This window comes from Salmo salar, chromosome 13, assembly GCF_965601325.2.
Source record: "Salmo salar chromosome 13, fSalSal1, whole genome shotgun sequence".
NCBI classification, from domain to species: Eukaryota; Metazoa; Chordata; class Actinopteri; order Salmoniformes; family Salmonidae; genus Salmo; species Salmo salar.
The window spans coordinates 102,512,731-102,526,254 of NC_138303.1; the positions used below are offsets into that span (position 1 = coordinate 102,512,731).

General features: G+C 46.6%; 1 protein-coding gene across 1 annotated transcript; it reads left to right on the forward strand.

Annotated features, from left to right (window-relative positions):
- LOC106568384 (NADH dehydrogenase [ubiquinone] 1 alpha subcomplex subunit 8) lies at nucleotides 1-4,241 on the forward strand. The gene is made up of 4 exons (XM_082960530.1): nucleotides 1-182; nucleotides 1,138-1,301; nucleotides 2,886-3,051; nucleotides 3,813-4,241. Exons 1-4 carry the CDS (start codon nucleotides 132-134, stop codon nucleotides 3,948-3,950), a joined length of 519 nt encoding a protein of 172 aa, XP_082816656.1. The 5' UTR covers nucleotides 1-131; the 3' UTR covers nucleotides 3,951-4,241.
- The last annotated feature ends 9,283 nt before the right edge of the window (nucleotides 4,242-13,524 follow it).

The window sequence follows — 13,524 nt, forward strand, 5'->3', positions numbered from 1 at the left end:
TGGACATGCGCAATGCACTCACTGACCTTCCTTGTGCGGCCTCGTCCTGTAGCTAGACGAGGACCTTGAGTGTGTTGGGGGAATTTATCACATCGTTTTTTCATTTTGATTAATCTGACAGAAACCGGACCATGCCGGGTTCGGTGGAGGTTCCCACTTTTAATGACTTGAATGTTGAGGAGGTAAGAACGAATCGTAACGTTGACAAACAATCTGGTTAGCAATGCTAGCAAAGTTAGCTAGATAAAGCAGCAATCCAATTGGAGCTAGCATAGCAGGCTATTGTTAGCTAGCAAGCTTGTTAAATACTGGCTTTCCAGCAAGGTTACTAGCTTTCGTTTGCTAGGTGTCGTGTTGATTGCAAAGTATTGCATAGGTAGTGATACCGTCAGCTAACGTTACTTGCTGTGATCTGGAAGTAAAAAGTTAAGGTTTGCTAGCAAATGTTCGCTATGTACTATAACTTAGGTAGCGTTTAATTTATGTACAGCAGTCCCTGTTTGGGACAGCTACAGCTGTTATTAAAAAACATGTTGTGATACCGTACAATGCAAGATACCTAGCAAGCTTACTAACTCTATTATCATGGGAAGTGATTTTATGCGTTCTAGCTAGCTAGCTACTTGGTTTAATTGAATTCCCCTCCCTCAAGTTGTCTCACATCAAAATGTATATTTGGCTAGCTGTCAATCGGTTATGATATTTAGCCTGTCCTTGAGTGCATTTGCAGGGCAACTTCAGTTGGCCTACAACAACAATACAGTTGATGTTTGTGGTGCATCTAAAGACATCGATATAATGTTGTGATTTGTATTCTGAGCAATACGTTTTGAACTGAATAAAATGAGACCTGTAAGAAATAGGAACTTTTGCCCCTCTGATTGCCATTATCAAAAACACTGATGTACTTAAACTGATCTCCCCACTCCAAATACTAGTACACCAGATTTATGCTCTCAAAAAGTAATATTTTATTTCAAAGATAGCATAGCTGACAATGTTCACCTTTGGCTTTTGTCATTATATTCGGCTGTTTAGGGTTTGATATTGAAGTAGGCTATACACTTGTCTATACAGTATGTGTGTCTGTGTTGAGTAGTGTCTGTAGAGTCTCATTCTGGCCTCGCCCCTGTGTAGATCAGTGTGTCATCTGCAGTGCTGAAGGGAGCTGCCCACCACTATGGCTCACAGTGTGACAAGGCCAACAAGGAGTTCATGCTCTGTCGCTGGGAGGAGAAGGACCCTAGGAAGTGTCTGAACGAAGGGAGGAAAGTCAACGAGTGTGCACTTAACTTCTTCAGGTAGGTAATCATAGTGTTGACTGACTATTAAACACCCACATGAAAAATGTTGGTCTGTTTCACATGAGCCACTTTAAGGCTGTTTTAGCATCATTAAGGACCAGTAATAGTTGTGATGATATAAGATCTTAAGCCTGCATGTGTTTTTACAACAGAAATTGATAAGATGTGAACCCTTGCCAGGACTCTGCTGTATGTTTACTGTATGAAACGGCTGATCCACATCAGCAGCTTTTGCTGAACTGTCTGCCGTTTTGATTCATGGTTTTGTCAACAGTTTTCAGCCGAAAGCCTCAACCTGGGTGTTTTTTGTTATACGGCCTTTACAACAGGGTGAATAGATTAACTTAAAGCATACATGTTCCATTTCACTTCTGTTCTGCAACTGACCAATAAGAGTCAAGAGAGTGGTAGGCTAACTATATGCTGTCTGTCTGTCAGACATGGGATATACAGGTAACTGACAAAATAAAGGAAACACCAACCTAGTGTCTTAATATGGCGTTGGGCCACAACGAGCCAGAACGGCTTTAATGGAACTCTTGGAGGGACGCGACATCATTCTTCCATAACAAATTCCATCATTTGGTGTTTCGTTGATGGTGGTGGAAAAAGTTATCATGCGCCGCTTCTGAATCTTCCATAAGTGTTCAATTGGGTTGATATCTGGTGACTGAGATGGCCATGGCTTCTGGTTTTCATGGGTTGTCTCACTGTGGGGCATGACGGGCGGCTTTGTTTACAGAAGGCCGCTGTGCACTAATAACCCCTATTAATGCCGGACACACAGGCACATACCTCTGCAGTGACTGGTATCTGTCTGTGAATTGGGCTGGGTTTGACATGCAGGCTTGCTCTGTGTAAGGTCCACAAATAAAACCCCACTTCCAAAGCAGGAACAAATAAACAGTTCTGCTCCCAGATGTAAACATGGGCTGAGTGGTAAAAGATGGCATTATTGTAATAGTACAAGGTTTTGTCAAACTTCTAATTACAACTGGTTGTTTATTCTTTTGGAGGTCCTACACCTACCTTGAAGTGGTACCTTGCCCACATTAAAAAGGTCAATAAACATAGGTCTAGCTAGATAGTTAAAAAAAACAAGTTTTATCCAGGATCATAATAGTAGTGTTAATTTGACCATAAGAAAGCCAACTCTTGTCCAGCATGTAGGGAAAGTGCTACATTTAGAACTCACTTCAGTTGCCTGGGTGAAATGGGGGACATTTGTCAACAGCCTATGCTCCTTAAAAGAACCGAGGGCTTAAGTAAGTAAATAGATGCCTGGGGAAGGGATTCTGTCTGAATTGTCACGTTAGTGGCACAGTGGTCTAAGGCGCAGCGTCTCAGTGTCACTACAGACCCTGGTTCGATCCCGGGCTGTATCACAACCGGCCGTGATTGGGAGTCCCATAGGGCAGTGCACAATTCATCCAGCGTCGTCCTGGTTAGGGGAGGGTTTGGCCGGGGTAGGCAGTCATCGTAAAATAAGAATTTGTTCTTAAATGACTTGCCTAGTTAAATAAAGGTTAAATTAAACAACAACAGTTTGCTAATCAGATGATTCCGTGATGTTTCCTCCAGGCAGATAAAGGGGAGCTGTGCTGAGTCCTTCACAGAGTACTGGACCTGCCTGGACTACTCCAACCTGGCAGAGCTGCGTCAGTGCCGCAAACAGCAGCAGGCCTTTGACAGTTGTGTGCAGGACAAGCTGGGCTGGGAGAGACCCAACCTGGGAGAACTGTCCAAGGTGAGGCCCTTTAAACTATTACCAGAAGGAGCTGGGCTGGGAGAGACCCAACCTGGGAGAACTGTCCAAGGTGAGGCCCTTTAAACTATTACCAGAAGGAGCTGGGCTGGGAGAGACCCAACCTGGGAGAACTGTCCAAGGTGAGGCCCTTTAAACTATTACCAGAAGGAGAAGTCTGCTCATTTAGTAGACGCAGAGCGACTTAACAGTATTGAGTCCACACATTTTTCATACGTGTTTTTTTTTCACTGGTCCCTCGTGGGATTTGAAGCCACAACCCTGGTGTTATAAGCGCCATGCTCTACCAACTGAGCCACACGGGACCTCTCTGCTACTCCCAGACATCATCTTTCAATAAAGCTTTGGGCAATACTATTAAAAGATCACGATTGGGAACAACAAAACAATGATTGAACATTCTCTATGTATTGGATTGGACCTTCATTTTGTCCAACTCCTGTTATTATGAATGTTCAAAACCCTCTCCCATTCTCTTACCTATACTACCTGCGGGTTGGTTCTCTCCATTTGCCTCTGTCCTCCATCAGTGGTGCAAATGCTAGGTAAACAGTACTCTCTCACATTTAAAAACAGCTTTGTGCCTGTTAACACAGATCTTCATTGAACCAATATGCTTTCTCTTTTACCAGCAAAACCTTCACTTGTGTTCTTAGTACAGGCCTACAAACCAGTCAGCCTGCTCCCCGTCTCCTCTTCTCTGTGGATTTATTTAACATTTCGGCTCATGTGTTTCCCTCCAGGTGACAAAGGTGGACACCTCTCGTCCCCTTCCTGAGAATGCTTACCACTCGAGACCCCGGCCGGAGCCCAACCCTGTGATCGAGGGCCAGCTGCAGCCAGCCAAGCACGGCAGCAGACTCTTCTTCTGGAGCTGGTAAAGGGTAATCTTCCCAGCCTCCGCCCCAATCCTCACCTTAACCATTAGTGGGGGCGGAATGCAAAACTAGGGGCAACTTCACCCTACACCGGAAGGCAGTCCTCCAGAGCCTCTCCCATCATGCCTGCTGTCCAGTACAGCACACACACCATCATCAGACCTGGTTGGACAGGAAGGGACGTCTGTGTGCACCAGCCATCGTCACATCTCCTGTCCCTATGTTGTAGAAATGATAATGAATGAACAAAAACTACTTGTGTTTATTGTTGTGAAATAAATACTAAATATTGAACTTGTTTAGAAATCTCCTGTCTGGTAGTTAGAATGTTACACATGTTCACATGTTTTTGCGTTTGGTTCAAAAGACTCAAGGAAATGCGTTTTCTACAAACTGTAGGAGATCATTGCTTTAAGTTATGATTTTGCAGACAGGAACAGTGTCTGTGTCTCCCACTTGAAATCCTGGAGTGTAGTCATCATCAACTGTATTGTTGGGTTCAGGGTCAGTACCCATGAGCCCCGTCCAGTTTCCTCCTGTTCTCCCTGCTCACTTCCTCCCTGAGACCTGGAGGATGGTCCTGGGAAGACAGACGGGGTCAGTTCAAAGACAGGCTGCATCCCAAATTTCACCCTATTCCCTATATAGTGCACTACTTTTGACCAGATCCCTGAAGTGCCATTTGGGACGAAGCCTCAGAGTGGTATAGAGAGAAGGCTGTTGATATCCACACGCTGTCTGACAAAGAAACTGTCTAACGAGTATTGGAACTGGCCTCAAAGGTTCTCAATTAAACTTTATTGTCCCCACAGGGAAATCACCATATTACTCTGACCTGTAGTGTTCTCTTCACTAAAATGTTAACAAGCATAAGGCCTTTGTTTGTTTAGTGATTCCTGATGTATTTTTATATTATAAAGGGTTAGGGTTATAAAGGTGTAAATATGTAAAGCTTAAAACAAATCAAATTGTATCTGTCACATGCGCTAAATACGTTACAGTGAAATGCTTACTTACAAGCCCTTAAACAACAATGCAGTTTTAAGAAAAAGTCTTAAGTAAAAAATAATTCCAAACAGGAATGGAGTCTGAGAGGACTGATGTCAGTGCAGTGTGGAGTCTGAGGTCTGTCAGTGTGGAGTCTGAGGTCTGTTAGTGGAGTCAGGTCTGTTAGTGCAGTGTGGAGTCTGAGGTCTGATGTCAGTGCAGTGTGGAGTCTGAGGTCTGTTAGTGTGGAGTCTGAGGTCTGCCAGTGTATAGTCTGAGGTCTGTTAGTGCAGTGTATAGTCTGAGGTCTGTTAGTGCAGTGTATAGTCTGAGGTCTGTTAGTGCAGTGTGGGGTCTGAGGTCTGTTAGTGTGGAGTCTGAGGTCTGTTAGTGCAGTGTATAGTCTGAGGTCTGTTAGTGCAGTGTATAGTCTGAGGTCTGTTAGTGCAGTGTGGGGTCTGAGGTCTGTCAGTGTATAGTCTGAGGTCTGTTAGTGCAGTGTGGAGTCTGAGGTCTGTTAGTGTATAGTCTGAGGTCTGTTAGTGCAGTGTGGAGTCAGGTCTGTTAGTGCAGTGTATAGTCTGAGGTCTGTTAGTGTGGCATCTGAAGTCTGTCAGTGCAGTGTATAGTCTGAGGTCTGTTAGTGCAGTGTATAGTCTGAGGTCTGCCAGTGCAGTGTATAGTCTGAGGTCTGTTAGTGTGGCATCTGAAGTCTGTCAGTGCAGTGTATAGTCTGAGGTCTGCCAGTGCAGTGTATAGTCTGAGGTCTGTTAGTGTGGCATCTGAGGTCTGTTAGTGCAGTGTATAGTCAGAGGTCCTTGGCAGGGGGAGAGGCAGGGCTGCCTGTTGCTGCCAGGAATACAGAAGTTGTATCCCAAATAGCAATATATTTCCTCGGTAGTGCACTACTGTTTCTTTTGTATTTGATCATCAGTTTTAAGTAGTGAGGACATCCAGTCACTGGACATTCTGGACATTTTTCTCACAGCCTCTTCATCCTCTATAAAACAGCCTCTATAAAACAGCCTCTTCATCCTCTATAAAACAGGCTCTTCATCCTCTATAAAACAGCCTCTATAAAACAGCCTCTTCATCCTCTATAAAACAGGCTCTTTGTCCTCTATAAAACAGCATCTCTGTCCTCTATAAAACAGCCTCTGTCCTCTATAAAACAGCCTCTCTGTGCTCTGTAAAACAGCGTCTCTGTCCTCTATAAAACAGTCTCTGTCCTCTATAAAACACCCTCTCCGTTCTCTATAAAACAGCCTCCGTTCTCTATAAAACAGCCTCTCCGTCCTCTATAAAACAGCCTCTCCGTCCTCTATAAAACAGCGTCTCTGTCCTCTATAAACCAGCCTCTCTGTCCTCTATAAACCAGCCTCTTCATCCTCTATAAAACAGCCTCTCTGTGTATAAAACAGCGTCTCCGTCCTCTATAAAACAGCCTCTCTGTGCTCTATAAAACAGCCTCTTCATCCTCTATAAAACAGCCTCTCTGTGTATAAAACAGCGTCTCCGTCCTCTATAAAACAGCCTCTCTGTGCTCTATAAAACAGCGTCTCCGTCCTCTATAAAACAGCCTCTCTGTGCTCTATAAAACAGCGTCTCTGTCCTCTATAAAACAGCCTCTTTGTCCTCTAAAACAGCCTCTCCGTCCTCTATAAAACAGTCTCTCTGTCCTCTATAAAACAGCCTCTCTGTCCTCTAAAACAGCCTCTCCGTCCTCTATAAAACAGTCTCTCTGTCCTCTATAAAACAGCCTCTCTGTCCTCTATAAAACAGCCTCTCTGTCCTCTAAAACAGCCTCTCCGTCCTCTATAAAACAGTCTCTCTGTCCTCTATAAAACAGCCTCTCTGTCCTCTATAAAACAGCCTCTCTGTCCTCTAAAACAGCCTCTCCGTCCTCTATAAAACAGTCTCTCTGTCCTCTATAAAACAGCCTCTCTGTCCTCTATAAAACAGCCTCTCTGTCCTCTAAAACAGCCTCTCTGTCCTCTAAAACAGCCTCTCCGTCCTCTATAAAACAGTCTCTCTGTCCTCTATAAAACAGCCTCTCTGTCCTCTATAAAACAGCCTCTCTGTCCTCTAAAACAGCCTCTCCGTCCTCTATAAAACAGTCTCTCTGTCCTCTATAAAACAGCCTCTCTGTCCTCTATAAAACAGCCTCTCTGTCCTCTAAAACAGCCTCTCCGTCCTCTATAAAACAGTCTCTCTGTCCTCTATAAAACAGCCTCTCTGTCCTCTATAAAACAGTCTCTCTGTCCTCTATAAAACAGCCTCTCTGTCCTCTATAAAACAGCCTCTCTGTCCTCTATAAAACAGCCTCTCTGTCCTCTAAAACAGCCTCTCTGTGCTCTGTAAAACAGTCTCTCTGTCCTCTATAAAACAGCCTCTCTGTCCTCTATAAAACAGCCTCTCTGTCCTCTATAAAACAGCCTCTCTGTCCTCTAAAACAGCCTCTCCGTCCTCTATAAAACAGCCTCCGTCCTCTATAAAACAGCCTCTCTGTACTCTATAAAACAGCCTCTCTGTCCTCTAAAACCAAATCACAGATGAGGTTGATCCCATTGAATTCAGAAGACTTCTTCAACAGGAGACATTACTGTGATAGCTACATTCCTATCCTCTCCTGAAAAGAGAAACTCAATTGTTGTCAGAGGGCTGATTGTCTTCTGCTGAAATCCCCTGAGATGTGGTCTCTGGTCTGTACCGGTGGCTCGTGCAGGAAGCGTCTGACAGCGGTGGTCCTGACCTGGGTGATGTGCAGCGGGATGGAGGGGACGAAACGGGGATGAAGGGGAAGGGGTTCGAGAGGTGATGGAGTGGCACAAGGCAGGGCCTGCCTGCGTGTGGTGGGCAGAGGAGTTGAGGGGGGAGTCCAGTGGCTCTAGTAGAGGGGGGTGGGTCTAGTGGCTCGTGGCAGGCCCGGCTCAGAGCCCCTCAGGAAAAGGGGAGGCCACCAACAGTTGAATTTGACCTGCTGCAGGAAGCCCACTCTTGCAGAGGAAAGAAATACAACACAGGATTTTCTCAAAGCAACAGCTCACTCGGGACAGTAGACCGCAGTGCTAAAACACTTAAACTAATTCACGTTCCCCAACTGTCAATATTCCCATTGTTCAGTCCACCACTTTGACAGAATCAAATTAAATATTTGAAGTGGCGGTGGCTCGTGGGTACAAACAGTCAGTTTCTGCCCAAATTGTTTTAATCTCACAGTCATCAGGTCCTCTTATGTTGAAGAACAGGGATGGAATTCTATGAGGTGTCAAAGGAAGTATTTTCATAAGCACTGTGTCTTTTCCCTATTTAGTGTTTGCTATAGCTGAATATCCTTCATTGTTAGTTGTAGTAATGCTCCCTCAAAATACTTCTTAAATCAAGGCAATCATCTAGATTTTTTGTCAGTTCTTGATTGCTTTTAGCTATGAGGGTGTTGAATCAATCAAAATGCAAATTAGTTTGTCTAACAAATCTGTCTTGTCTCGCAAATATGCCAAAAAAGTATCATGTCATTATGAACCTCGTCAAGCAGACCTATTTGATTTGTTTATCCTCTAGTCCTCTGTGGAGCTCTCTGTTCCGTACATGGTTTGACTTCTGCTTTAATGTTTCTTCTCAACATGTACTTGCCTGCTTTGAACTCCCATGCAGGTTGTACTTAATACCCAGTCTGACTCTGCCACTCATGGGAATTGTCATTTTGTAGAGTACAAAGAGATCTGGGACTGGAAGTCACTCCCCAGATCTCCACCAATCTACTCTAAATAATCCCTGGACTAGTCTTCTCTCTCTCGTTAAACACAGACCTGGGTTCAAATAATATTTGAAATAATGTCATATACCTACACTGTGCTTGATTAAGCTTGTCTGTTGTAATGAAGCCAATAGAAAAGTCCTAAAAGGGCAAATCCTGCCAATCAGGTACTCCAGTAAGGCTAAAGCCAAACTCTCCGTATTTTAAATAGTATCTGAACCCAGGTCTGGTTAAGCCAACAGAGAGAGAGTTGCATTGCTCTCCTCCCAATGTCTTTCAACTGAAGTTGGAAAAATCCTGGCACATTTCTGGAGTAATGCAAAACATGTTCCATAACATGAACATGATTAGCAGTGGAAGAATTCTTGCATTTTAATGGGATTACTGTCATGTGTTTGACATGAGGGACGTATTCTACAAACCCCACACAACCACCACAACCTCTGGTGTCCTGCCTGAGCAATTATAGAAATCAGGGCACCAAGGAACAGTTTAGGCCAACATAGAAAGCTGTTTCTTTCCCTAGTTTCCCTCCCACCTTCTCTAATGTCTACCCGGAGGCCTCTAGGAATGAATTCATTTGGCAAGTTAATGCTTTTCAGACAGATATCAACATTTCAAAGTATTGTTATTTCAGGATCCTTTAAAGGTGTCTGAATATGCAGATTCATATTGTGTCTAAATGCCGCATAAATTAAATAATTACTCAGAAAAATAATATTCTCATGTTATCACAAAGGGAGATACCTAGTCAGTCACACAACTGAATGCCTACAACTGAAATGTGTTTTCCACATTTAACCCAACCCCTCTGAATCAGAGAGGTGTGGGGGGGGGCTGCCTTATCCATGGCGCCCAGACAGCAGTTGTTATTGGGGGTTAACTGCCTTGGTCAAGGGCAGAACGGCTGATTTTTCCACCTTGATGGCTCAGGGTCCACTGCTCTTAACCACTAGGCTACCTGCCACCCTGTAAACAGGGAATCATAGAGGATGACAGAACCTTTTTAAAGTGACAGAATCATTGTTTGCGTTCCAGTGGCTTTACACTTCAAATACGCCTTTTCAAATGCTTATGAATGGTTTGGTTAAGCTAACATTTAATAACTGCTGTGTGTGTGTGTTTCAGTGACAGAGGTGTTAGCAGGGCAAAGACAAGACAGCGCATGTGAGCTCTCTCTCACCCCACAGCACTCTGATGACGCAGCCAGGTGACCCTCTGATGACGCAGCCAAGTGACTCTCTGATGACGTAGCCAGGTGACTCTCTGATGACGCAGCCAGGTGACTCTCTGATGACGCCGCCAGGTGGCTCTCTGATGACGCAGCCAGGTGACTCTCTGATGATGCAGCCAGGTGACTCTCTGATGACGCAGCCAGGTGACCCTCTGATGATGCAGCCAGGTGACTCTCTGATGATGCAGCCAGGTGACTCTCTGATGACGCAGCCAGGTGACCCTCTGATGATGCAGCCAGGTGACTCTCTGATGACGCAGCCAGGTGACTCTCTGATGATGCAGCCAGGTGGCACTCTGATGATGTAGCCAGGTGACTCTGATGACGCAGCCAGGTGACTCTCTGATGACGCAGCCAGGTGACTCTCTGATGACGCAGCCAGGTGACTCTCTGATGACGCAGCCAGGTGGCACTCTGATGATGTAGCCAGGTGACTCTGATGACGCAGCCAGGTGACTCTCTGATGACGCAGCCAGGTGACTCTCTGATGATGCAGCCAGGTGACTCTCTGATGATGCAGCCAGGTGACCCTCTGATGATGCAGCCAGGTGACTCTCTGATGATGCAGCCAGGTGACTCTCTGATGACGCAGCCAGGTTCTGATGATGCAGCCAGGTGACTCTCTGATGACGCAGCCAGGTGACTCTCTGATGACGCAGCCAGGTGACTCTCTGATGACGCAGCCAGGTGACTCTCTGATGACGCAGCCAGGTGACTCTCTGATGACGCAGCCAGGTGACTCTCTGATGATGTAGCCAGGTGACTCTCTGATGACGCAGCCAGGTGACTCTCTGATGACGCAGCCAGGTGACTCTCTGATGACGCAGCCAGGTGACTCTCTGATGACGCAGCCAGGTGCACCTCGGTAGATCTACTGTATGTGCAAATGGGAATCCCCAAAAATGATCACTTTCAACTTGTTCAGTTTCTCTATGTGTTCCCTGGTCTGATATCTGTCCAGGAACATTTGTTCATTTTTATACAAAATATATTGTTTGTATTATTTCATTTTGTCACCTTGAATAGTGCTGTGCTAGTAAGGTAAATATATCTGTAAAGAGTTTACACCTGTCTTCTTCAGGAACAATAGAACGTGCTTTTTAATAAGTGCTAACAGCCTAATGTGACGACTGTGTGTGTTGACATGATATGTTTAAAGGATTCCTATTTCTCCTATTTCTCATATATATATAGGGAATAGGATGCCATTTAGGACTCAGTGTGGTCTTGTTAAACTCTTTCTATATCCCCTGGGTATTGTTATACACTGGCAGGAGGATTTGTATTTATTTGTCCATGTCAAGGATTGACTAATATTAGGTCTAGAATTACAGTACTAACAGATGAGTACTTGGGGGTTAGGTCCAAAACACAGGATACAAAATGGTTGTGTCTGTTGTTTGACAATTATTTGAGTCAGTGAGGGGAAGACCCAGCTGTTGAATGATGGATGGATGCGTGTGTGTGTGTGTTACGCAGATGAGCACATGCATGTATGTCTGTGTATGCCTGCCCACACATGACTGTGTGTGTGTGTGGGCACAGTGGAGCGGTGCTGCGGATCCTTCTGGGCCGGCTCCGGCTTGTGTTTGTGTTGGCTCCATCCCAGGCCTTCATTACTCCTCCTGAGATACAGCCCTGGGTTCAGTCCCAAAAGGCACCCTTTTCCCTATAGGGCCCTGGTCAAAGTAGGGAATAGGGTTCCATTTGGGACATAACCCTAGCCTCAGGACTATTTACAGCTTCGCTGTTCCACCGTGGCGTGCAAGATAAAAATCCTCTCTCCTCTCCTCTCTCCTCTCCTCTCCTCTCCTCTCCTCTCCTCTCCTCTCCTCTCCTCTCCTCTCCTCTCCTCTCCTCTCCTCTCTTCTCCTCTCCTCTCCTCTCCTCTCCTCTGCTCTCCACGCAGAAGAGCTGGAGAGATGGAGACAGCCCCCCTGTCATGTACGCCGTTGTTTGTTGAAACTCCTGCCGATACATCGTTTTCTCTCAGTGGGGAGAGTTAGAATTCCAAAAAGTTATTTCTCTCCACGGTCTTCTCAGCCAAGCCGATGGTCAAGATAGAGTGCTTCTACATGTCCATCTTCCACTTACTCTCTCCCTCATCCCCTCCTCCCCCCCTTCTCTCCTCCCTTCCTCGCCACGGCGTCTCTCTATTCTCTTATCTTAGGATGCCCCTTATTCATTTTCATGTTTACTAGTCAATGCAAATCTTCTTAAGTCGTTGTTAAAGCCACTTTGCTGTTGTCTATCCTTATTAACTCGTTTTCACACACATATAGAATCAAAGCTCAGTGAGAGAACTTGAGTTGGCAGCGCTACATGTTTGCTATATGTTTGCGCAGTTGCCAATACCCAATTCCCATTCATTTTGTCCGATGTCATTTTAATGCAGTTGTGTGTGGTTTCCAGGAGGTATATGGAGGCATTCCTCTTTACTGCGCTCATCTAAACAGATTTAGTTGAAAGGGACGCATTACGACGCAGCACAGCGACGCAGCGCATCTCGGCTCCTCCGGTGGTTCCTATCTGACTGCTAGCTCAGCCTGCTAGGGTTTCCTACACATGTCAAGGTGGGTTAGTCTTTCCCCCGTCTCCGCTTGCTGAGGCCTTGGTGGGCTATCAGTCACACCGCCGGCCGGGCCTAGGCCACCTCCCTCCCCTAACTGGATGCCCTAACCCTGGCTACTCTAACCCTCCCCTAACCCTAACCCTAACCCTGGCTACTCTAACCCTCCCCTAACCCTAACCCTAACCCTGGCTCCTCTAACCCTCCCTCCCTCCCCTAACCCTCCTCTAACCCTCCCTCCCTCCCCTAACCCTCCTCTAACCCTCCCTCCCCTAACCCTGGCTCCTCTAACCCTCCCTCCTCTAACACTCCCTCCCCTAACCCTCCCTCCTCGAACCCTCCCTCCTCTAACCCTCCCTCCTCTAACCCTGGCTCCTCTAACCCTCCCTCCCTCCCTCCCCTAACCCTCCCTCCCTCCCCTAACCCTCCCTCCCCCCCTAACCCTCCCTCCCCTAACCCTCCCTCCTCTAACCCTCCCTCCCCTAACCCTCCCTCCTCTAACCCTCCCTCCCCTAACCCTCCCTCCCCTAACCCTCCCTCCTCTAACCCTCCCTCCCCTAACCCTCCCTCCCCTAACCCTCCCTCCTCTAACCCTCCCTCCTCTAACCCTCCCTCCCTCCCCTAACCCTCCCTCCCCTAACCCTCCCTCCTCTAACCCTCCCTCCCTCCCCTAACCCTCCCTCCTCTAACCCTCCCTCCCCTTACCCTCCCTCCCCTTACCCTCCCTCCTCTAACCCTCCCTCCAATAAACCCTCCCTCCTCTAATCCTCCCTCCCCTAACCCTGGCTCCTCTAACCCTCCCTCCTCTAACCCTCCCTCCTCTAACCCTCCCTCCCTCCCCTAACCCTCCCTCCTCTAACCCTCCCTCCTCTAACCCTCCCTCCCCTAACCCTCCCTCCTCTAACCCTCCCTCCCCTAACCCTCCCTCCTCTAACCCTCCCTCCTCTAACCCTCCCTCCTCTAACCCTCCCTCCTCTAACACTCCCTCCCCTAACCCTGGCTCCTCTAACCCTCCCTCCTCTAACCCTCC